Source organism: Polypterus senegalus, chromosome 5 (assembly GCF_016835505.1).
Source record: "Polypterus senegalus isolate Bchr_013 chromosome 5, ASM1683550v1, whole genome shotgun sequence".
NCBI lineage: Eukaryota > Metazoa > Chordata > Cladistia > Polypteriformes > Polypteridae > Polypterus > Polypterus senegalus.
In genome coordinates this window covers 177,146,698-177,173,130 of record NC_053158.1, presented here as the reverse complement: position 1 = coordinate 177,173,130, position 26,433 = coordinate 177,146,698, and the positions used below count along the sequence as shown (strand labels likewise).

At 38.9% G+C, this 26,433-nt stretch overlaps 1 protein-coding gene across 3 annotated transcripts in view; it reads left to right on the top strand.

The window, feature by feature from the left end:
• Positions 1 to 26,433, top strand: part of xylb (xylulokinase homolog (H. influenzae)) — a 348,628-nt gene that overhangs the window by 313,429 nt on the left and 8,766 nt on the right. The window contains exon 19 of one of the 3 annotated variants that reach the window (XM_039753653.1): positions 16,206 to 16,397. The exons of the other annotated variants lie outside the window; for them this stretch is intronic. Coding sequence (XP_039609587.1) covers positions 16,206 to 16,376 — 171 coding nt within the window. The 3' untranslated portion in view covers positions 16,377 to 16,397. Of the gene's footprint in view, positions 1 to 16,205; positions 16,398 to 26,433 lie in introns of those variants that run through there. 3 annotated transcript variants of the gene reach the window in all.

The following is a 26,433-nucleotide window of genomic DNA, read 5'->3' as shown; positions in this document are numbered from 1 at the left end:
CTTTATTTTTCCCAGGCCCCTTCCTCAGGCAAGATGTAATGCAGATACTGGAGTTACCTGTGTTTATATAGACACTAGGTCAGGTACAGCATTGGAAAACCTTTATGTGAGACATCTTAGATGCAAATAATTAGACTTCTCCAGGCTAAGATTCATTTAGCAAGAGAGGAGAACAATTCATGGTCAAGATCTTCTGACAAGATAACTGTCCAGCAGTCTTTTCAAGATTTTGATGAGTTTTCCATGCAATGTGGATCTGTAGTTAGGTTGTCTGGGTCAGTCAGAAGGATGTAAATAGTCATCATATCTGGTTATAAAACTTTTGTCTCTGTTTAAACCATGTTGTAATGCGTTACCTTTTAGCATGAGTTTAACTTCTGTGGGATATGGGCTGCCTTTCATCTCGGCCAATACCCCCAGGCCTCCAGGTGGAGCCCTGCATGCAATATAGAGGTGCCCTGAGTTCCAGCAGGGCATCATGGACAGTGGAGTTTTTAATCACAGCCATGCTGGATACCATGGGGACCTCCAGGGGACGCTGCAGGAAGGCACAGAGACTTTGGTTTCACCTATAACCCGGAAGTATGTCTTAGTCAAGGTGACAGAGGGAATAACGTACTTCCGGGATAAAGAAGAGGACTTTTGATCTGATCCAGAAGTAATAGGAATTCACGTGACTGAAGGATTGGAAACACTTCCGGGTCAGGGTCTATAAAAGACTGAGAAAGACACCAGAGCGTTGAGCTGAGCTGGGTAGAAGGGTGGCAACGCGTCTGGAAGTGGTGGAGTGTATTATTGATTATTAATTGTGTATTGTCGAGAGTTTATGAGTATTGTGGAGAGGAGGGTGCTTTGTGCACTGTTTATTAATAAAAAGTCATACTTTTGGACTTTTACCTGGTGTCTGACGTATTGTCCGAGGGTTCAAGAGGACGATAGCGCCCTCTATCTGTCACACTTCCCATTCTTTTCTCTCTTACTCTGTTTTGAAGTTGCCCATAAGCACTGTGACTTTAAAGTTCCTCTCACAGTGTTCAAGTGAGTTCCTACAGGAACATACTTAATGTGGAACCTGTGTAAATTCATTCTTTGGTGGACTGTTTGTCTAGTTTCTCCCACATAGAGGGCAGTGTTGGGAAATTTCATATAAGGAATTAGTTAGACCACATTAGATGATCTACAGGAAAATGATCACTTTATGCAATGCTCTAGCCAGCAGTGTGGTATAACTACACAATCTGTATCACTAATATAAGGAAATGTTATAGAAAAAAATAAAAAGCAACAGACCTGTATTGTTAATCTCTCCTCATACACACCAAATGAAGCAGAGATTTCAATACTTACAAAGGGACTCTCATATTGTCCTGCAAAGCCAATTGACAAAATTAGACTCTGCAGTGATATGCAAGAATTCTTCAGAAAACTCATACTTAAAGTATTTTTCCACTAGAAAGAAAAAACATTTGATATGATATGATTGAATGGAACTACCTTTTCACAACATTGAAGAAATTTGGGTTTGGTCCAAACATTTGTGCATGGATCAAACTACTGTATACCAATCCAGAAGCTTCAGTTTGTATTAACATTAATTCAGACTGCTTTAAACTAGAACATGGTACCAGACAAGGATACCCCTTGTCACCATTGCTTTTCACTATCGCCATTGAGCCATTGGCAGTTCACTGTCGAAATGCTTATGAGATAAAGGGGATTATCTGAGAAGGACTTGAACAGAAAATGTATCTATATGCAGATGATATGGTACTGTATATATCAGATCCACAAAATACTGTGCCTGCAGTCCAAACAGCACTAATAGAATTTCAAAAGATTTCTGGTCTCAGAATCAATCTGAATAAAAGTGTGCTCTTCCCAGTGAATTCTCAAGCATACAATATTAGATTGGACACCTTCCCTTTTATCATTGCAGATCAGTTTAAATACCTAGGGGTAAACATCACAAGAAAACATAAAGCTGTTTATCAACAAAATTTCACCATCTTTATGGAAAAAAATTAAGCAAGTCTTGCATAGATAGTTAACCCTTCATCTCACTCTAGGTGGAAGAATTAACATTGTTAAGATGAATATCCTACCGAAGCTTCTCTTTTTATTTCAAACATTCCAATATACATCAATAAATCTTTCTTTAGAAATTAGATTCAACTATAACCTCTTTTATTTGGAATTCAAAACATCCACATATTCAAAGAGCAGCCCTATAAAGACCTAATGCAGAAGGTGGCATGGCTCTACCTAACTTTTAGTTTTATTACTGGGCAGCAAACATACAAACTATAACAACCTGGACATGGACACAAATAGATGAACATACACAGGCTTGGTCCGCAATAGAAATAAAATTCTGCAGTACTTCTTTATATTCCTTGCTTTGTACCCCAATAAATGCAAGTTTTCACCAATATACTAAGAACCCAATTGTGCTTCACTCAATCAGAATATGGAACCAGTGTAGGAAGCATTTTAAGATAGAGAATCTTTTATCTTTTTTTATCTTTTTCCAGCAACACATTTCTTTCACTACCTTCAAATTAGAAATTTTGTTAAACAGAAGCTGCCCAGTTTTCCTCATTTCCCACCTCCCTCTATGCTGGAAAAAATATTGTTCAGTCTCGAGGACTCATTTCTGCAATATATGAAACCATTTTACAGTTCCTCCCTTTCAAAGATCCAAGAGGACAATGGGAAAAAGATCTCTCACTCAATATATCAGAAAAGGAGTGGAGGGTAGCAATGCAGAGAATTCACTCGAGCTCCATATGTACAAAGCATACAATTATTCAACTCAAAATTATATATCGAGCACATCTGTCTTGTTTAAAATTGTCCAAAATGTTTCCAGGGCAAGATCCAACCTGCGAACGCTTCAATCAAGTTCCAGCCTCACTGGGTCAAATGTTTTGGGCCTGCACCAAATTAATATCATTCTGGACAAAACTTTTTAAGTGCCTTTCAGACAGCCTTGGTGTCACAGTTCCTCCTGACCCATTAACAACTGTGTTTGGTGTTCTTCCAGATGGGCTTGAAGTGGAGAAGGACAAACAAACTGTGATTGCCTTTACTACACTATTGGCATGTAGATTATCTTGCTCAACTGGAAGAATCCTAACTCTCCTCTTTTAAGTCAGTGGGTAACTGATGTTATATACTATTTGAAATTGGAAAAAATGTAATTCTCACTTAGAGGATTTGTGCAGAACGTTTTCAAAACCTGGCAGGATCTCATCAATAATATTTTAGAATAAGCTTTAAAAGAACCGAGGAAGTAGATTCTCTCCCCTTTTATTTTTCTTCTCCATTTATCTTTATTCACTTTTTAATTCATCTACTTATTTTTACTAGCTTTAAGTATTACTCTGCCAGCAATGCTCTCTTTCTCAGGGGTGGGGGTTGATTTGTTTTCGATACTATTTTTGTTAAAATTGATCTATTTATATTGAATGTTGGGTGATTTCAATAAAATCAATAAAATGTAAAAACAGTGACACACAGGAAACAACAATAAGCTCTTACAACAGAAGGGGTCTGAGTTGCCTCGAAAGCTTATATATTGTATTAGACATGGTGGAAAACTGTATGCTCTCTCCTATTAGCAAACATAGCTAATAGTCCATGCTAGCAGTAATGCTGTTTCCTAACTGGCTTAATTATCTTGCCTGAAAAAGGGGCCTGAGTTGCCTCGAAAGCTTGCATATTGTAATCTTTTTAGTTAGCCAATAAAAGGTGCCATTTTGCTTGACTTCTCATAACATCCATAATGGCTAACATGGTACAACACCCGTTTTCTCTCTCTCTAAAACAGCACTGACATTTCTGATGAGGCCCTGCTTTTCACTGATTTCCAGACAGTCATGTTGTCTTTACAAGTTTGGGTTCCAAGATACATTGAGAGCCAATGATTCGATGTACAACCAGGTTAGAGCCATCCATATAAAAAATCTAGGTTTTCTTTTCACAGTTCCCAAAGTATCCCTGCCAGTTTCTTGCCCCAAAAAGTTAGACAACCCTATAGGAGCCTTAACATAGGTAGCCATCTAGTACTGTCTCCAGTTATCCAGGTGGGAAATGTTTGATGTCTTGTCCTGCACTACCAACTGCCCTTCCATTCATACACCGCAGAACCAGGGGGTTTCACCCAGTCCAATTGCTGGGCAATTTATGGCTTATAGTGATGCGCCAGCTATTCTTGCGAAACTGAGTCTGCAGGGAAACATATAATTTCACTTTTATCAACAATAAGTAAGCTATGCCATTTTTTGACTAGTCAATGTTGTGCAGTTCATTCAGGAAGAAAGGTGTTTAATGTACGAGGGGGGACCCAACAATAACGAGAATTTTTTTCTGGAGGGTGGAGGGGCATTAGTTCCAACATTTGTCGCTTAGTGTGGGTACTAGACTGCCCTCTGCATCTTTTGGCAAAGCAGCGTCCTTGAAGTGCTCAAGCGAGTGTGTGATGCAGTGCGGAGAAACCAATCCAAATTGTGGCGATCAGGCGAGTGGCATCTGTTTCATGACAACACTAACGGCTACACAGCATTGAGTGTGCGTTAGTTTCTCATGAAAAACGAGATGACAATGATTTCCTACTCCTCCTACTCCCTGGAGCTTTCACCATGCGATTTTTTCTTGTTTCCAAGAATGAAGAGGGACCTTAAAGGAAAGCTTTTTCAGGATGTAGAGGAGGTCAAGAAGCAAACAACGGAGACACTGAAAGCTATCACTTTGCAAGAGGTTCAGAACAGTTTTGAACAATGGAACAAGCGGTGGCACAAGTGTTTTGCATCTCAGGGAGAGTATTTTGAGGGTGATTAAGTTTGGAAATGTTTTTTTTTATTCTTATTTTTGGGTCCCCCCTCGTATATAACCTTCCCTCCCCCACAACCCCCCATATATTCATCTAACCTGCAAACTTTTGGCAATGCCAGCAGTGGTACTACTGTTCCCATTAGACGGAAGAAGTGCGCTGCGGCAGATTTATGCTACTTCATGGCCTGTTTACTGGTACCTTTACATTGTGCATTTTGAATCATTGACCAAGCCATTTTAACTTCAACTTTAGCACTCATGTTTTACTTTAACATTCTTCTTATTTAAAAATATTCTAGAGTGTGGAATTCATCTTCCTCCAATGATCAATATAGGTTTTGGAGTAGCAAAGGTTGGCAAAGCTGTTGTGGTTTTTTTTTTTCCTGTAAAAGGCTGAATTTGCTTTTCACTATACATAAAGTTTTTCATTATGAACAAACAACTCAACATTTGGTTTGTCTGTCTTCTGAACACCACTTCAGCAGTCTTATGTTTCATTTAGATTCCGGTTCATAAAGTTAAGCCATTCAGAATTCTTCTTTCTAGTTTTCTCCTGGTAGTCCTAAAGTTAAAAGGAAAGCCCAATATGACAAAGCTGATGAGTGCCAAATTCTATTTATTTTTATGTTACAAACAGATGGACTTTTTTCCACAATAACTTGGGATACAGAAACCACATACAGTATAACTTGAATAAAGATGTAAAGTAGATATTCATGGCCCACTATTTGTTTACAGGAGGCAATAAGTTAAAATGTTGATAAATTAGATTTTGTTTTGGAGCACAACTTGTGTCGTGCTAATCAGAATTGAATTTTTGTATTGTGGAAATGTTAAACTGTATAAATACATAATTTTTACTCTTTTCACAGATTCATTTATTTGTTCACTCTTTTATGACCTAGTGTATCCCACTCTGTTACCTTGTAGCATGTGATGTGACCAGTGATGAACGTAGGCCCGATCATACAGTGTCTTAGCCTTTTAAAAGTCTGAGGTATTACATGCATGGACAAATGTGTTGGTACAACTCTTTCAAAAAAAGAAGGACTCATAATTGCCTTTGGAGTAACTTGAAACTGACTAAAGTAATTAGTAACCATCATTGTTTATTCCATATTTAACATAAACAAACTTTAGAGTTTTGATTCAACAGAATATTTCAAATATAAACACAAATGAAGATGGCATGGGCATAAATGGCAGGATCTTTAACCTAATATTTGCTTACACAACCTTTAGAGGCAATCACTGCAAACAAGCGATTCCTATAGCTCTCCATGAGACTTCAGATCCTGTCAACAGGTAGTTTGGCGCACTCTTCCTGAGCAAACTGCTCCAGCTGTGCCAGGTTTGAAGGGGGCCTTCTCCAGACTGTATATGCCAGTTCTTTCCATAGAGATGTTTGATAGATTTCAAATCAGGGCTCATAGAAGGCCACTTCAGAATAGTCCAGAGTTTTGTTCTTAGCTGTTCTTAGGTGCTTTTAGCTGTGTGTTGTGAGTCATTATCACTTTGGAGGAATCATGTACTGCAACTGAAATGGAGTTTTCTGACACTGGGCAGTACATTTCGCTCCAGAATGTCTTAATAGTCGAGGGATTCGTTCCCTGCACAAACTCAAGGCACCCCATGCCAGACATAGCAAAGCAACCCCAAAACCTTAACCAAGCATCTCTCATGTTTCACAGTAGGTATGGTGTTCCTATGGGCATAGAACTGATGTGATTTGCCAAAAAGGTTCGAAAGACATTCTCCCAGAAGCATTTTGGCTTATCAATATACATTTTAGCAAATTCCAGTGGGGTCTTTTTATGTTTTTCTTTCAACAGTGGAGTCCCCCTGGGTCTTCTTCCATTGAGCTCACTGTCGTCACTCAAAAAACGACAGCTGGTGCGATCAGACACTGCTGGACCAAACCTTGGAGCTCAGCTTGTATCTCTTTGGGAGCTGTCCTTGGCTTTTTGTCTTCCTTTCTCACTATCCTTCTGCCCATTGGCCATTCTAGGGTCGATATTCCTCTTGCTGCCAGATTCAGTGAGATTGGCTACGGTCTCAGGGACTTAAAACGTCTTAATAATATTTGCAATCCGTTGTCCCAGGAACATCAGGTTGCTTGCAGATGGTTTTATATCCTTTGCTTTTAACATCCTTATCTATAATGTTCTTTGTGATATCCTCAAACAACTCTCTCCTTTGTTTTCTCTGGTCCATATTCAGTGTGAGACACACTAAGATACCAAACAGCAGAGTGACTACTATGGTTGAATACATTTTTGATACTAATTAAAGAAAACAGCTACTTTGTAAAATCACTCAAATCCAATTATTTATGATCTCTTCTAGGGGTACCAGCAAATGTGCCCAGGCCATATTAGAATATCTTTGCAGAATGAGAAGTACTTTATCTTTTTTCACACTTGCTTTACTTTACTCAGTGACATATCAAAAGCATGCAGGTATACAGGGGACGATTACTGTTCATTTAATTACTTTTCAGGAGGCATACAGCATTTTTTCAATGAGCTGTAAGGATGCCAACAAATTTATCCACATCTATAGAATGGTTCTTTCTTCAGAATAAATCAAGACTGCAAAATAAATACTAAATAACAGACCATTTAGGATTGTAAGTGTACAGTAAAATAGAAACCTTCTTCCAGTAGTGATGCTATGACTACTAGTACAGCTGAAATCCTGGCTCACTCACTGTCTGGGTGAAGTATGGACTGTCTTGCATATTTGTTTTCCTCTGGTTACTCCAGTTTTCTTCCCACATCTGTTATTATGATACAGGGATTTTGAACTTTTCACATATCATTTTTGTACATATTTTGCAATATATTACAATTATTATTTTTATTATTATTATTTGTTTTCCCTACAGCATTTGTATTTTCTTGGTTTCCACCATTTTGATATTGCTGTCATGGACAATTCTGGCAAAGTATTTCATACCTCACATTTGTGTACATTGTTGTACCCATTCCAACACATTTCTGTTCTTGATTTACTGTATATCCCATTATTTATTCACTTCGATATATTCAACATTTAATAGTATTGTTACTGAGAGTGCAAACATGAGTAGAATTCCAGTACAGAGACTACAGTACAGAATTTAAGGTAAATAAAAGCTGAGCACACGTCTTTTAGCAGAACATTCTCTCATGTCAGTTTTGTGAAAAGGGTATATTTTTGTGCCATTTTCTCCTTTAAACATGTCCACTTTTAACTGAATACAGGGAGAACTGCTTTACTTTAACAGAACGAGGAAGGGAGTACAATTCTGAAAAAGTGATTTTTTTAGCAGCAGTAATATTTAAAGAAAATTACAGACTTCTGCTCCTTCTCTCTCCAATCCCGGATTAATCTGAGGACGGCACAGTGGTTAGCTTACTGCTCCCGCTCTGATCCCCAATCCAGGATGCTGTCTGTGGCAGTGTGCACATTCTCCCTTTGTCCTTATGGGGTTCTGTGCCAGCTCCAGACTTAACCTTGTTACTGGCATTCTGTCCAGGACTGATTCTTGTCTAGCTATTGATGCTACCTTATAGGTCACGGATATGTAATGGACTCAGAAGATGACAGATGTGTTTATCTCAAAAACTGAAATGTTTTATTAGCTAGGTAAGGTTGCAGAAAAATATGAGATGTATATCACTAGTATGAGCTGCAAACATATCAGTAACAGCTGATATGTCACTCTTTGTATTTTCATCTTGCTTTCTTGACAACAGTGCCAAACTAGACAGCCTTTCTTGAGTTATACGTGTACAGAGAAAAAAAAAGAAATAATTTTAATCCACCAAAAATGATAAAACTGTCACCCCAGTCACTGGTATTGTTAGAATTATTCTGTAAGCGACATTCATGTATTCATCTGCTCTGTTTGCACAGCATCAACTACACTGCAGCTATTGGCGCTGTCATTGTCAGTGTCTTTAGTTCCTAAGAGAGTTCTGTTCTGTCAGAATACAAGTTATCTGATCAATCTAGCAAAGTTAGTGTAGGCTGACACGATTCATTGTAAAATGTTTAATGTTATACAAAACCAACAAAAAAGTCTGAAAACAAGTTTAGTATATTGATCAAATCCTACTTGAATGAGCTGTGTGCCAACGTCCCAAAGTCTTCTGCGGTTGTTTGCATCCTTTTTATTTTTTAACTCACTGAATTTGTGTAAAATACTGCATCAGTCAGTGCCTTAGATAGTTGTAAGTTGTAATGCTTTATTTTATTTTATTCTGTTCTGTTTTGCAAGGTATTTTTAATCACATAATATCATAGCTTACTGACAATTTCTCCCTAAATACTGTGTCTAATTTCCTGTTTGAAGAATATAAAGAACTAGCCAACCTGTGGCGTACCATACGCCGCATAATCAGGCCAGTTTTTTAATGATTTTCAAGCACAAGGAGAAAATTAACATTTCAAAAATCGGTAATGTAATAAATCAGCAAGAAAAGCAACATCGTAACAATGCACGGAACGAACCAACACACAATCGATCATCCATGACTGAAAACTGGCGGACCGCCCTCGCACCTTCTCCTGCCAGACGGAGGGATGGGGGTGCACGGCGCGGAGTGTGGAACGGGAGGAGAGGAGAAGGACGTCCATTCAGCTCCGTCCGTCATGCTAGTCTGCTGATTTCTCGTTCAGTATGCACTGCCCGCTCATGTGCCCACCTCCAACTCGTCACTTGAGTCGTCGTCTTTACACAGTCCAGATGCACCTGTGACTGACGTAGACGTTTCATTACTCTGTGCGGTTTTGGCTGCTTTTCTATATATAATCCACCAAGACACCCGACCACGGTAGTAGCAAGGTGGGAGTGGGGTGTGTACAAAGGGTAGGGACGTAACCAGTGGGAGCGTATGAGTCGCACTTAGTGGGAATTCCATGGCTTGCAGCCCGAATGGGGTTCAACGGCTTACCCACGCCTCTCTGCGCCGGGTAGACACACGCTCAATGTCATGCATGATTATTTATTGAATGCTAAGCACTTCTGGAAAGACACGGTTGTCTAAAACGGGTTTGTGTGAGAATACAAAAGTAAGCGAATGAAAAGATGGAACTCTGGAGAGAGCAAAATACAACACAATAGTGAACCCGGCATAACAAACGCTGCATAATTATTTATTGATGGTTGAACACTTCTGGAAAGACACAGTTGTCTAAAAAGGGAGGGTTTGAGGATACAACAGAAAGTGAATGAAAAGATGGAACTCTAGACTTTTCAGTGCTCTGTGCGGTTTTGGCTGCCTTCCTATATATAATCCACCAAGACACCCGACCACGGTAGTAGCGAGGTGGGAGTGGGGTGTGAACAAAGTGCAGGAGCATCTAAGAAGACGCATGTTTGTCGCGGATGCGAATTGCTGTATGTAGCGTGTTAAACAGTTTGCTATGGTGCACACGGTCATGCGTCGTAACCGAAAACTCAGTTTTTAAAGACTGCGTACTTCATTGTGTTTTAACCTCAGTTGTAAAGAAATATTTTAAGGATTCCATGGGAAACCCCTTGGTTTTGGCTGCTTTTCTATATATAATCCACCAAGACACCCAACCACGGTAGTAGCGAGGTGGGAGGGGGGGTGTGTACAAAGGGTAGGGACGTAATGAGTGGGAGCATATGAGTCACACTTAGTGGGAATTCCATGGCTTGCAGCCCGAATGGGGTTCAACGGCTTACCCAAGCCTCTCCACGCTGGGTAGACACACGGCCAATCTCATGCATAATTATTTATTGAATGCTAAAAACTTCTGGAAAGACATGGATGTCTAAAGCAGGTTGGTGTGAGAATACAACAGTAAGTGAATGAAAAGATGGAACTCTGGAGAGAGCAAAATACAACACAATAGTGAACCCGCGGCATAACAAACGCCGTGTGGCTCAGACGTGCATGTGGACTCTTACCACAGACGAAAGGGACCAATTGGGTGGTCGGTGAGTTTTTGCGTCCGGGCAAATGGGCAGGCAGTGTGAATGCCTAGAGAGCGAGGGTAGACACCGGCCGGTGAAAAAGGAGTGTTGGTGGGCAGGGAAACGTCTTCCGTGTTCCTGCAGGAGCATCTAAGAAGACGCATGTTTGTCGCAGATGCGAATAGCTGTATGTAGCGTGTAAAACAGTTTGCTATGATGCATGCGGTCGTGCGTCGTAACCGAAAACTCGTTTTTTAAAGACTGCTTACTTCATTGTGCTTTAACCTCAGTTGTAAAGGATTGTTTTAAGGATCCCATGGGATACCCCTCACAAACCGTTTCACACGCTGAATATGGCGATTCACCTCCGCGAGAAACATGCCTCTATGAACAGTCAATGTAGCTCGGAGGTGCATGACATGCACATGACATTAACCTGACCTGCACTGCATGTGGCCTCTACAACAGACGAATATAAATTACGCCATTTTTTCTGTGTCGTTGCATCCGAGTTGGTGGGCGTGGCCCTGTGAGTTCTCGTCGTATCCAATGGTCTTGGAGTTGGTGGGCGTGGCTCCTTCCTGCGTGCGCCATAGGTGTCTCACTTGTCGGCTTAGTGAATCCACGCCCCTTCCGGCGTGCTTTCCATGGTTGTCTTGCCTTAGTGAATTATATATATACAGTAGATGTTTAAATTGTGTAAAAATAAGCACAGGCTAGCGCTGCTGCTTCATAGATTCAACAAATCTCCTTGTCATGTTTGTTAGGAAGGGTAAAGTGCTTAATTATTGACCATTTCCATTTGTGGGCAGTTGTTGTGTTCAGATATGCATGCTTTGTAATGTTTGTCCTTCCCGAGCTGCCTTAGAGTGGGGCGTTCTCGATGTACACACATACAGTGAAATTCATCCTGCCTGTTTAATCCTATGGTAGCATAGCCGGTAAGTTTATATTTGTAAAATGTTACCATTCTGTATTGCTACTTATAGTTTAAATCTGTTATCAAACTGTTATTTGCATGCTAAATATTATATTTCTTTACTTGTAGTTTCACATCTGCTCTTTATTAATTAACTGGAGATTTGTACACCTCATGTCAAGTCAGTCTCCAGGTCGTCATATTGATGAAGGGAGGCATGTTCTCCCCGTGTCTGCGTGGGTTTCCTCCGGGCGCTCCGGTTTCCTCCCACAATCCAAAGACATGCAGGTAAGGTGGATTGGCGATTCTAAATTGGCCCTAGTGTGTGCTTGGTGTGTGTCCTGCGGTGGGTTGGCACCCTGCCCAGGATTGGTTCCTGCCTTGTGCCCTGTGTTGGCTGGGATTGGCTCCAGCAGACCCCCGTGACCCTGTGTTCGGATTCAGCGGGTTGGAAAATGGATGGATGGAGTTTAGCTGCCTGAATATCTATTACCACGTAATAGTGAGATCAGAACACTCCTAATTGGTCATGTGGATTTTGTATGTTTTCCTTGCGTCTGTCTTGATTTTTGCCCAGGTACACCACTTTTCCTCTCAGGTTCCATAAGATTTGCAGGTTAGGTTAGCTGGCAACACCTTGTCATTTAGAATTGACTTTAAAATACTGCTTATGGTTTACAAAGCCTTAAATAATCTCACTCCATTCTATATCTTGGAATGCCTTTCACCTTACACTCCAAATCGTAAACTTAGATCTTCAAATGAAGAGTCTACTTATAATTCCAAGAGCTAAACTTAAAAGAAGTGATGAGGCAGCCTTCTGCTGTTATGAGCCTAAAATCTGGAATAGCTTACCAATAGAAATTGGAGCACTTTAAAAAACTGCTAAAATCCCATTACTTAACTCATAGCTTCATTTTAGTGTAACCCTGATGTTTTGTAAATGCATTTAATTATCATTTTTTGATCGTGGCTGTACAATCCATACTAACCCCTACTTTCTCTGCTGTTCTCTTTATGGTTTTATCGCCACCACCACCTAATCAAAGCAACATACAGTCCTTACATTGCTGGATTGAAGGCCAGAGGTCCACATGACCATCATCATCTAATACTTCCATGTGAAGCCTGAAAACCATGAGGACTGATTGAGGTCATTTATGTTAGGTAGAATGTTTAGAAGGGGCTTGGCGGTCTCATGACCTGGAACCCCTGCAGATTTTGTTTTTTTTTTGTTTTTGTTTTTTCTATCCTTCCTGGCCATCGGACTTTACTTTATTCTTTGTTAATTAGTATTGCCTAATTTTTATATATTTTTTTTTCTTTCTTAATATTTTAAAGCACTTTGAGTTACATAATGTCTATGAAAATGTGCTATATAAATAAAACTTGTTGTCTAGCAGGGACTGCTAGCTCCTCAGGTGGACCAGGCTCAGTACTGGGAATTACACAGTAGAAAGCTTGCACCACTTATAGTTTCAAGCCACAACAGCGATAAAATAACCACAACAGCAACAATACCAATTAATCATGACACAAATAAAACGTTTACTCTTAGCTTGTATTTATGAATCCTTTAGCATACAACTCCATAAACAGGCTCAGTCAGGAGACCAAATCTAAAAGTCCCCAGAAATGAATGCAGTAGTCGCATGAGGTGTTCTTCGTGTTCCTGTTTCTTCTCCAGGTTTTTGTAGGATTGTGTAGAAGTGTGGAGTGTGGAAGGTCACAGAGAGTTGCAGTTCTAATGTCCATGTTCTAATGTGCCAGGCTGTAGCAAGTTTTTTTTTTTTTGTAGCATTAGAATACTATTGTTTAAATACAATAAACCAATTCATGTCTAACTGGGAGTTTTGTGCTGCTGCCTTTTGGCCCTTCTCCTGGTAGAGCTATAGAAACGCTCTCTCATGGATTTATACAGCACAAGAATGAAAACAAAAGCAAGTAATATTTAACAAAAAGGAAAAGTATATATGAGCAGGCTATTTATATAAGTGCAAATCTTATTAAATACACAGATCACAGTGACTCACTGAAAATCCATCATCTTCACAGCTGCCTACACATTAAATTGGCCTTGTGTGACTACAGCTTGGGGGGATTTGGTGGTCTGCATGACGGGGCTCTGCAGCGAAGTTCACACAATGCAGCCAAGATGGGCACAGGCCCATTATAATCTTGAATTGGATTAATCAGATTTAAGAATAGGATGCCATCCATTATGTAATACCTTTTACTTTGAATATTATCTTAAAGTGCTTAACAATTGAAATAAATTTTGATGCTCAGCATTTTATATACAGTACACTATCCCATAGTGACTAACACTATAAAAAGTTTAGTAATCAATCCTTTATATTGTGGAGTTAGTGTAGGGCTATGTCAGCGTGCATCAGCAAATGAAAAACACTTGTGACACCTTGATTTTTTTTAGCCTTTTTTTTACAAAAAACAAAAGTTGGTAAAATACTGCGCTTTGTTTAAGTTGTTTAAAACTAACTGATCACTAAAGGCAGCATAGTGTAGTAGGTAACTTTATAATTACAAGAGTTTCTGATTCAATTTTTGCTTTTACTTCAGTTTTTGGCTTTAACTTCCATGTTTGGTCATGGAGTCAAATATTTGTTGTTAAGTCAAGTTCAGATTCTGACTCTGTGATGTTCAAAACATAGGGAAAGTTTGATTTTAGTATGGCATCTCCGTGTGTGTCTCCGGAAAATCCAATGTGATTTTCATGTCTTAAAATGAGAGTTTTCATTAGAAAAAGTATGCTTTTTTGCGTTAAGTAGAGCACTTGAATGTCTAAATCCCAGCAAAGACAGAACAATCATTTTCTGAAATAAATCTCCTGAACACTGATGCCTACATACGCTCGTACAACAATAACTTCCAATAAAATGATCCCATCTTGTTCAAACAAGCTGTGTTGTGTTTGTCCTGTTGCAGGTGCCAGGCCTGTTGTGTGTGGTCCAGTACTTATCCCCATATCCTTCAAAGACAGCTTGATCTATATTTAAAAATAACTGTCATCAGAATTGAGTAATTCAACTGACATATTTGCATCCTGCTCTGTTTTGTCTTGGGACCAGGCCTGTTAATTTGCAATTTTTTTGAGTGAATAGTTTGGAGATTTCTTTAAATATAAACACATAAAATCATAATTGAAGATAGCTGACATATTGTACTTCTGAGCCACCAGTTAACTATGCAGGGTGTACTGATTTCCATTGGATGTTTTAAAACATTGGAACTTAAAGAGGATTCTTCCAGTTTCCACAATGGAGTCCTCTTTCAACACAAAATATGAGCAAGTGCAGACTAATTTCTGTGCTTTATGCCACTTCTGTCATTACAAAATCCTTACCTGCTGTGCCTCCTGTTGCAAACAATGTGATTGTTTCTTAAATTGCTTTGCAAAGCAAAGGGTATTTTAATTTTCTATCTAGTAACTTTGATAGTGATCATATTTGGCAAGTGCTTCATGATGCCAACAAATGCCAATCATTTTCATAAAGACCACCATTGCAAAGTACTTAAACAACAAATCATGATCTGTTTACTGTATTTAATGTGTTTCATAATGTACTTTCAAAGTGCTTTACAGTTCCAAACAAAAAGAACCTTGTATACGTTGCAGTGCTGCATTGCATCCTGGTAGAGCATCTGTTCAGTTCAGCACCTCAAAGCAGTAAAGAGGGTGGTGAAGTCAGCAGCACAGAATGTTATTGGTGCCCATTGCTGGTATTAAATTGACTTCCCTAGGATAGAAGCTGTTTGGTAATGAAATATCAGAACAAAGAAGCTGATGTGAAGTGCAGGACTGGTAAATTCCGCCTTTTCAAAGACTGATAATCTGGATTTGAAAATCTGCTAACTCAGGGGAGTTTTGATCACAATCAGCACAACTGAGTTCATCTTAAAAGTTACAAGAGAGATTGATATTGGTTGATTCTCTCTGAACAAGAAGATGATAATGTGACTATTCAGAATTTATTTTTCCAAAGCCAAACAGTTCTTTGAAACCTTATGTTCTGGGTCAAATTATTGTTTTGTTCCCCATATACTGCCTTGGCTCTGCAGATGCCGTTTCAACTGTTTCCTGCTTCTGATCCAGAGATGCTGCTTCATTGATGGGTCTAAATCTACTCTTCCAGAGTTGCTGTCTTAACTGGCCAGTCTATGTTTGCTGCCAAATTCTGTGTATGGCTTCGGTTCCTGCTGTTGATGTACAGTGCATGATGCCCTCTTAAGGCTTGTGGGGTCACCAGACAACAGCAGAGAGACTCCTGGCTCTTCTGACAATGCTATAGAAACTGCTTTTGCCCTTGATAATGGCAGCAGGTCTTGTCCAACTGATTTTGGTTTTCTGTTTTAGATACCCTTATCTGTATTTTACACACTTTACTGTGATTGGACTGACTCTTTCCTTCCTTTCTTACCATTCTTTTAAATGATGGCTACTCTGTACAACTGATTATTTTTTATTGAAATAAATTTTGGTTTCCTGCTTTTCTTTTGTTACAGCTTCTGTTCTTAACTTTTCCTAAATCGACCATTCTAATCCACCTTATAAATTCATCTTTTGTAACCTGCCAAGAAAAGGAGGGGGCCAGTTCACTAATCTTTCTTGGAGCTGGCAGGAGTCAGTGTAGCTGTGTGAGGACAAGCAGTCAGCGTGTTGTAAATGTTTGGTGAATCAGTGTGAGTCTGACATTTCCGTGTAGTTCATCGGTAAGTGAACCATGGTAAATCCAGTGGTTATTCAAATTCTGGCCTTTTATTTTGTTATTCCTTTTAAACTCTCATATTATGTGCACATAGTAACTTTTATGATACGATGTGGTATAAACAAAGCTATTTATTGAATGAACTGGTTCAACACAAAGTGACGTTGCACCGGTGAGTTTCTGGTTTGACATCAGCTTATTAGCAGTGTCCGTCTCAACATCTTACATCTTTTGGTTTTGTACCATGATGTTTACATGTGAGCAGTATCTTCACACATAATTGTACTGACTGCACTGGGTGGCAACACTTCAGGATTTGAAAGGGAATCAGTAGAAGTTCCAATGGCCAAATAATACAAGTTCAGTGTTATGTATCTGTTCAGGGTTATGTGAATTTTAGGGTACACTAACTGTGTTACCCGTTTTTGCTTGGGAAATTTCGAGTGACAATGGGCCTCGCTGATAGTACTGTCAGTTATTCAGGTATATCAGAAGTATTATGTAAATAACTAAGTGCTTTTCTTTTTTTTTAACCAAGCGCTAGTATTATTGGCAGGTGGTGTGTTGTAGTAGTTAAGGCTTTGGACCTAGAACTTCAAACCCTGAGGTTGTGGGTTCAAATCCTGGCACTGGCACTGGTTGGCCATGAGGATGTCACTTCACCTCTCTGTGCTCCAGATGTAACAACAAAGGAAATGTATAAAATGTTGTAAGTCACCTTGGATAAAGGCGTCAGTCAAATAATAAGTAATAGTATTATTTTTAGGTTACTGCAGTTGTTTAATCTTGATCATGCTAAATACAATTGCCCAAGGAGTAAAACATTCCTGCATTAGACCAATTCCTGCTTTTTTCTGCTTTTCCCCTGTGACTTGGCTTTAGTTGATGGTCATTGCAAAACACAATTTTACTGGAAAGTGTATTCTTTTGAATTGAAACGATTAATCAGTAGGTGTAATGTAAAATTGGAGTATATATTATTATCATTATTAGATGTTAACTATTTTCATTTGTTTACACCGTTCACTCAACCACAGTATTTCATTTTTATGTTTTTTGTCAGTTTTATGTAGTTACCCTCTAAATCCACTGATGTGAATGAATTTGCAAAGCATGAAGTGGATATACAGTACATAAGTGCCGATACCTGTATGTGTTACACTGATGTATTAATGAGAAGAGTGAGGAGCAAGGAGCAGTAGCTTTGAGTGTTGCAACATCATTTCTGTGTTGCGAAGTTAGTACATTATCAGTCAAAAGGGATTCCATTTTAATTGGTCAAAACCAATATAAAACATGAAACAGGACGTTTTTTACCAGAGCTTTCCTCCTTCCTTCCACTTCACATGCCTTAGCTCCAATAACATGACTTTTTCCTATCTAAGACACCTCCCCTTCTCCTCTTGTCGTTCCACCCTATTGGCCAGTGGTGCTGTTCATCTACACGGCTCATCTGCAGGAGACCTTCATCTGTATATACCAGCATACTTCAAACAAGCCACAGAACGGCTTCTACTGTTTCTCTTCGGGCTGTATGGCATATTAGCATAGTTTAATCTGTACAATATTATTATGGACAAATAAAAAGAGGTGGGTCGGCTAATTGTCTTTTTTCTGTAATGTCACCAAATTTCAATCAGATCCATCAAAGCCTTTCTGAGATTTTGGGGTAGTTTTTCTATTGTACAATCAAACATTGCTATATAGTAGTACATACCTGCTGGCCTAGATGTACCATCCTGCCAGATTTCAGCTTTTAACTAAATGGGAAATAGTGTTTTTGTTGAGGAGTTAACTTTACATGATATATATTTAAATTCTGATGCAGTTCAGGTGCCACTTTATTTTTTGCAATAGTCGTTGTCTTCTGTTAGGGCAGTTACTTGCCATTGTTAGGTCTGAGATGTGACCTTTGTATAACAACATGACGGGATTGAAAAGGTGGCCAAGAGATAATTTCCTTATCTTAGCTGCTAATAACAAACCTATTTGCTACAGTCTCTTTTTTAATTTAAATAGTTACTTATGGTTTGACTTTTCCTCACATTATTTTTGACTATGCAATTTTGATCTCCCAGTTTTGACTCTTTTCTGTCTAGATGCCTCTTTCCTGGTTGCCCCCAAGCTCTTTTCAGTATGCTAACATAACACATTCTGTACCATCACGATAATGATGTCACACACCACACACTCCTGGTTGTCTGGCGTAGATGTGATAAAACCAACTGTTTACAAAAATGAAGTGGCCAGAAGAAAACAACACAGTATTGCAGAAGAGCGAGAACATACTGTAAATTGGTAAAAACGTGTTGAAATTAAAAATAAATGTAACCAATAGATTCCTTGGTGTTCTAAACCCGGGAAATAATCACAAAAAGTTGAAACCAAGGAACCATTTCGAAAAAACTACAATTGCAAGGCATAATCTGAGAGTAGTGATATTTGTCTGTGAGGGCTGCTGTTTGGGTTTGTCATTTCTTAAATTTGATCATTTCTTGCTGTTGTTTGTATTTAAAAAGTCTGATTACATCAATAAAGTCTGGCACATGAATTCCTGAGGAATAGAGGAGGCCCACTGTTTCTTTTAGTCAAGTTTAAGGCAAAAACCTGCTCTTTATCTTTGCAGTTACAACCACTGAAAAACAAGCAAACTATCGGTTAAAAGTTAAACATTTCAGAAAATACGACAAAACGTCCACTGCATTTGATCAGCATTTAAAACATCAAAGTGCATAGGCAGGTCATCGTCCTTCTTTAAACTGAAGAAAGAGAGCATTCCTATTGTAGAATGTTAGCATAGCAGGTAACATATTTTCCTTCACTACATGATCTCCCTGCTGTCTGTAGTTTGAATTTTCTCATCTTTCCAAAGACTTTTCTGTTTTGAAGTGTCCCCAATGAATATTTTTCTCTTGTGTAGTGTACCACCTGTCATTCAGGGATATTTTTCCCTTTTCAGTCTGATACAGGCAGCATGAAACATTAAGTTCTCTGTGTATTCTGCATGTGCCTTTCTTTTTTCTGTATTTCTTTTTGAAGGCTATACTTGGCAAGGCAGAAGGTTTTATCAGTGCTCTAGTATCAGTAAGAAAAAACACATTTTAATGGAGAAGCTTTTTTACACTGGTGGTGTATATATATGCTGTCTTGTTTTTAAAGTTAAATCTTAAAGCTGGTAATAAATTTACAGTGCTAATGCAAAAACAAATTGAAACACTTCTGGAACTTAAACTTTTTGAAAAATAGTATTCCAGTTGACTTCATCAGGTGGTGAGTTCAGGTGCGCAATGGCCCCAGCCTTAGGCGTAGTGTGAGGAGCCCAGACCTTTGGGAGGAGATCAAACTAGAGACAATGATCCTCGTGGCTCTGGTACCTCTTGAATCAAACCAGAAGTGCAAATAAACAATTAAAAAGAGGATCAAGAGGTCATAATTCTACTGCAGGGGATGACTTCAACACCATTACTAAACCCGAAACTCCAAATTACACATTTGCACACACTCTAGGGTATAGAGATCACTGCAGGGCCAGTTGATCCAATGCCATCAGCCAGAATCAGGCCACCAGTGCCTGGCATGAAGACAGTTTCACATACATTTCAGCATATGGTAGAAAATTACAGAAAAATTGTTTAAGTAGACAAACTTGAGGGTTGTTAGAAATAATGTAGTTATAAGTTAAGTTACTTAGGGAAGTGCTTTACTTATTTTGCACAACATCTGGTGGGGCTGTGCTCCATTTGCCCTTAATTCAAAAAAAGCCTGAAAGGATGTCTATCTTTTACAAAGTGACCATCATGATATCACCGATGAAATAATCAGACACACAAAGAACATGCTCATGAAAACCAGAAGCACAGAATGATGATGACCATACAATAAAATACACAAAATGGTGGCATCTTTGAAAAATAATCTACAACATGGCACTAAGGATGAGGTCGCCATCATAACAACACCAAGGCATGAAAGCCATTATCAGTGTACATTGCAAAGTACACTCTGTGCTCTGTGGCTTCTGCAACACCTTAGTAGCGCTTGAAGTACTTTAGATGTGTATTTGTATGCCACGTTTTTATGTGAATGCTGACAGGGCGATTCTTTCACAGCTTTAGAGTGAAATAGTTATTTTTGTGTGAGCTCCTAGTTTTCTCCAACAATTCTTCTTCAAGGAAGGCACCATACAGGTCAGGCAGATTGACAATTATAAATTGGCCTGATAATAGGGAGAAAGTCTTCAGAACAAGGAGTTAAAACAGCTTTAAGTCGGTCAAAGTCATAAAAATGTGGAGAATTTCTTAATGTTCTGGCAAAGATGTTCATTCAACACAGTTAATGTATACAAGGAAATTGTCCTCATATCGTTCACACTGATAGCTTACCAGCTGTAGCTGTCCGTAGTCAGCATGATATAAATACCTTGATCCTGATGCTGCCAGGATAGGCTGTAGCTCCCCAAGTGCCTATTTTAAATATAATGTATGAATAAATCATTTATTTAAATCCTTCAGTGGTAGTAATTTGTATTCTTAACATGCGGTTGAAAAGAGCCTGTCTGCTCTCTGTCTTGTTAGTATTCTGCTATTAATTAAATAATAAACCCTGGGCACACTGGAAGCTGTTGTAGAAAACAGGATGAAGGCAAAATTGGATGCCATCATGAAAAATCCCCTCCATTCCCTCCAGGAGGCGCTCTCTGGGAGCAAATTTAGCCACAGGCTCATTACACCACGGTGTGCTAAGAAGCAGTCAGGCATTTCAATGCTTCCTCCCATTTATTTTGAAATGCCATTTTGAAATATCTGAATAATATTTATTTATTTTTATTATTATTTATATTTTTTAACCTACATATTGAATAATTGATTGTATTATTTGTCTTGTGAATCTGTATCCTTGTTTTAATGTTTCTGCTGCTGTATGCATGTGAATTTCCCCTTGGGATTAATAAAGTTTATTTAATCTAAACTAATCTTAATATTTGTAAGAGCCTTTAAGTTAAGTTAAGATCGCTCTAATGTTAATGGTAAATTTTCTTTGATCCGCTTAGCTTGAACTTGAATATAGCTTAACGCAGATAATGGAAGATTCAGTTTAACCCCCCGTAAGTTAAAGAAAATGGAATGTTCATAATCTTAACTCTGTGTGACCGTAGAATAGCCCATAGATTGAAATCAGACAACTAGGAAGAACAGTGAACGTTCAGATAGATATTAAAGGCATATAGTTTTCTGACTGTCTGCTGCATAGAATAACGCATAGAAACCTTAAGAAGTGTAACCCAGATACTTAAACAGAATATCATAAGTTTCTATTTTTTGCCTTTATTTTTTTGCGAGTATGATCAACTATTTCCTCTATTTTTTATGTGAACTCTTTGCTTTGAATTTCACTAAAATCCTTAAAAACGAAGACAATTGGACTGTGGAGCATTTTTTATATAACGAGTCATACTAGTGTCAAAATATCTACCTGGTAGTTGTAATTGAACTATTTTGAACATGCTCGTCAAATGCAGCTACACTATTAGTACAAATTAATACAAATCATTTTTCCCTCAAATGTCTTTTACAGAGGAGTAAGACTGCAGCACACAGACTCGTGTACAGCATAAATGATAATGAATACTTATGCCATTACTTGTTATTCTCCCACATGTTAGCCTACTCTTTAAAAAAAAACTATCCACTCATGTCCTAAGCTGCTTGTCCAGTTCAGGGTTGCGGCCTTGCATGCAAATATGAAATATTAAGATATAAAAACAAATTATATTTATGTGGTACTTACTGTAACTTATCATTCATCCATGTATTTAGTAGATTGCAATGAAATAGTCCTTTGGGGAAATGCATAAACAGGACATACGCACAACACACAGACACCATTCTGCCACATCGGTTCTAAATCATTTCAGTAGACATTGCTTTGTTATCCTACAACAGGATTTTCTTTTGATTATCATTACACTTTGTTTTTGCGGCCATCAATTTAAATCCAGTCAATCACTTTGACTAACTTACAACCAGGCAGGCATGCAAGGGCCAAATGGTCTTGTATCACTTTTATCTTTGTTATGTTTCACTTCAGTTTTTATTGCCTAATTGTCAGTATCTTCGAGTTTTTATGTGTGCTGTGTAGTACAAGGTCTGGATATTTAAGGCCCAGCTGTGTGTTGATTTATGTGACAAAAGGTACAGACAATTTCTCCCCAGTCAAAAATATGTCACAAGTGATTGGGCGAATGAAGAGCTCCTCTGGTCTGATAAAACAGTTTTGAATGCCAAGAACCTTTGGAGTAGCAATTTGTTTTACTCTCAGCTTGGCAAGTACAGCTTGCAGTATTTAGGCTCATCCCCTAAACTGGAGCAGATCCAAGCTTCTGCAGGCCAGCTGGCAGTGAAGTGCTCAATGCACTGTGAACAAATGGCTTATTTGATACCTGCATTGTTATGCTTCTGGTTAAGTGTGGTATTTACGCTGAAGATTTATTTTTAAGAGGAAAGCCATGACCCAGTAATGCAGATAGCTCTAATTCACTTAGTAGACAGTGTTTCAGCTTATAAAAAGCATTCTGAGAAACTCGAATTGTAAGAATTTCAAATAAAAGTTTTTATTATTTGAGCTTTGGAGAAGAAGGCCACATACTCATTTTCTATAGTTACGCCACAGAAGACAGAGTAGAATTTTAGGAGTGTATGTTTATTCATCATAGTAAAAAACAGGCAAAAAGAACCAAATGTTAACATAAACATAATGCATTGATTTCAGCATTTTAGATATTCACTATACATTGGAGTAAGTGTAGTGATGCGGCAATGTGCAAACTGTGCAGTTGCAAAGGAAATAAAGGTGAAGGTCATTTCCACGCTGAAAAGGAAAGAAGGTTAAAGACACAATATTACTTAAGCTTTTGTACTGGAAATGTAGAAAACATTTATCAATGATTGTGCAGATGGTGCCTCTTGCTCCAAAAGCCAACTATAACAATTCATTAATGATTTTACCAATTTCCATCTCTCAGGTTTTCAGTTGACCTTTAACCCACAAGTCTGCCTTTTTAAATATCCGTCTTTCTATCAGCTTTCAAGGACTTAAGACATCTTTCTATTGCAAGCCAACTGACTCACACAGTTAGCTTCTCCACAGCCCCTTCCACCCCTGGTGTACTAAAAAAAGTTCGGGTTGGACAAAACTCCTTCCATGCCTGTCATACTAAAACTGTTTTTGTCTTTTCACAGTTCCATAGACTCCTCTCAAACCGTAGATCTCAAAACATCTACTCTAAGAAGAACCCCAGCAGTGAAACCTGCATCCCACTGGTCCTCCCTTTCCACCTTAACTCTTTTTCATCCCACAGTTGTTCAAACAAAATTTCAGTAGTACTAGGGTGTTGTACCATGTTAGCCATTATGGATGTAGCAAGAAGTCAAGCAAAATACAGTGGCACCTCGGTTTGCGAGCATAATTCGTTCCGGAAACGTGCTCGCAGTCCAAAGCACTCGTATATCAAAGTGAATTTCCCCATAAGAAATAATGGAAACTCAGATGATTCGTTCCACAAACCAAAACTATTCATATAAAAATGATTAATACAAAATATAAAGTAAAAATACATAAAACAAATTAACCTGCACTTTACCTTTGAAAAGAATCATGGCTGGTGTGAGTGAGTTTCTAAACTGTTGTGGGATTCCACCCAACGGGACGACACGTGGAAGAGCGTCCCAAAGCAATCGCAGTCTCCCAGTGCTGTAGCAGTTCGCCGTAAAAGCGTATCCAAAAAGATCGCGGACATGCTATAAGCGCCTGCCGTCGATGGGTGATACAAGTAACATTATAAATGCACAGGGCACAGTACGGCTTGGCAACGACCCTGCCTGACTGCTGTGTCTGTGTATAGGAGAGTGGCAGATCCCGCTACAATAAATAACCGCACTGTTGCTGTTTCAAGCTGAATAAAGCTGGTGTTGTTAAAGTACTGAAACTCAGCTTCGTGTTTTGAGGTGCAAGACGGGGACTCGCACGTCACAGCACACACAAGCGCGCACACACACAGTCACAATGCTGTAGTAAATAGTATACGCTCGTACGGATGTTGACTATATGAGTGAGGCACACAGACTCAGATGGAGAATAGGAGACGATTGCCTATGAGAGAGAGAGAGAGACACACACACACACACGCGTGCACGCGAGAGAGAGACACACATGCACGAGAGAGACACACACACACGCGAAACACACAAACACACACGCACGCGAGAGAGAGAAGAACCATCAGCTCAGTTGTGATCACATGACGCTCGCAGACAAAGCGTATCCATACTACTCGTATTGCAAGACCTCGCTCATTTATCAAGTCAGAATTTGTTAAAAATTTAAGCTTGTCTTGCAAAACACTTGTAAACCAACTTACTCGCAAACCGAGGTTCCACTGTATCTTGCCTGAAGAAAGGGGCCTGAGTTGGCTCGAAAGCTTGCATATTGTAATCTTTCTAGTTAGCCAATAAAAGGTGTCATTTTGCTTGACTTCTCACTGAAAACAAAATTTCATAGTTTTGTAGTACTGATCCTTCCACGGGAGCCTTTTTTCTTAACCCTTCCTTGATCTCGTCCCATCAGTCATCATGAAAAGTTTTCATCCACATCTCACTTCACAGAGGAGGGACACATTACTTACCAGTCATTTGGAACTGTAACAGGGGCCTCTGTGTCACCTGCAAATATGTCACCAGCAATACCCTTGCATCTGGTGCCTCTGGTAAATTCAATATTAAACAACATGACTCTTGCCAGCTAAAAAATATTTTTTGCTATGTTTTTTATTGGATGTCTCCAGCCATCTTCATAAGTGTAACAGGAAGATAGCTTGCAGATGGTTTCAGGGAGCACATTCAAGCTGTTAAAATCAAAGAGCTTACAAAGCCTGTTGTAGAACACTTCACATCCTTTCACTGAAGCTACACTGATTGCTCCATGTTCTTTCACAGTGCTTCAAAGAGAGTTTATAAAGAAAAACAAATGAAGCTGAGCTCATTCTCAGCCTAATATCACATACATATTTCTGCAGGTCTTAATAATAAACTAACTTTTTAATCTTTCCCTTCATCTTCTCTAATTGCAGCTTTTTCTCCTTTCATCTGCCCTGGCGTTGTTCTCTCTCCTTCCCCCTCCTATATATCTTACCTGCTCTTTCCTTTTCTGTTCCATACCTGATGGAGGGTATACATCTGAAACAATTGTGACTTTAACCGTACTTCCTTTTCAGCATGGAAATAACCTTTAACCTTTTTTTTATTCACTAAACATTACTGCATAGTTCTATTTGCAGTCCACAGATACAAATGAGCAGCTATTGAAGTGGGAACCACTCTAAGTGATAGATTTCAGGTAGGAGACTTTGGGGCCCCCTTGCTAAAATTCCCAGGAGATACTTGTTAGTTAACACATATTTTCTTATAGTACCTAGAGGTTGTGAGAAGTGCCACTACAGAGTGCAGAAAGAAAAAGTAACCATATGCCGAAAACTAAAAACAAGATGTGCCGGTACTGCTGAGTACCAGCTGATTTTAAACACTTGGTAGGCAGGGAAATCTACCAGTACTTCTAACAGCAAATGTAGAAATGTCAATACAGGCCCACTTCAATCACTGCAAATGAGCACATTAATGGTCATTTTTGTTTTCGACTGCATCTCAATTCATTTGCAACAATAGTGACTTCCATTTTTACTTAAAAATGAATCAAACAAGTTTTGACATCACCAAGTGTGCACTTACTCACCATTTTCAATCATTTTGTGTTTTCATTACTATATATTTCACACTTATCATTCACTGGTTCATTCATTCATTTGATTTCCACCGTTTATCCGAGACCAGGTACTGGAGACAACAGTCTTAGCAATCAGGTCCATATATCCCTTTCCCCAGCCACACTTGTCAACTTATACTATAGGATCCCAAGGTGTTCCCAGGCCATCTAGGAGATGTAAGTCTCCCAGTGAGCCCTGGGTCTTTGCTGGG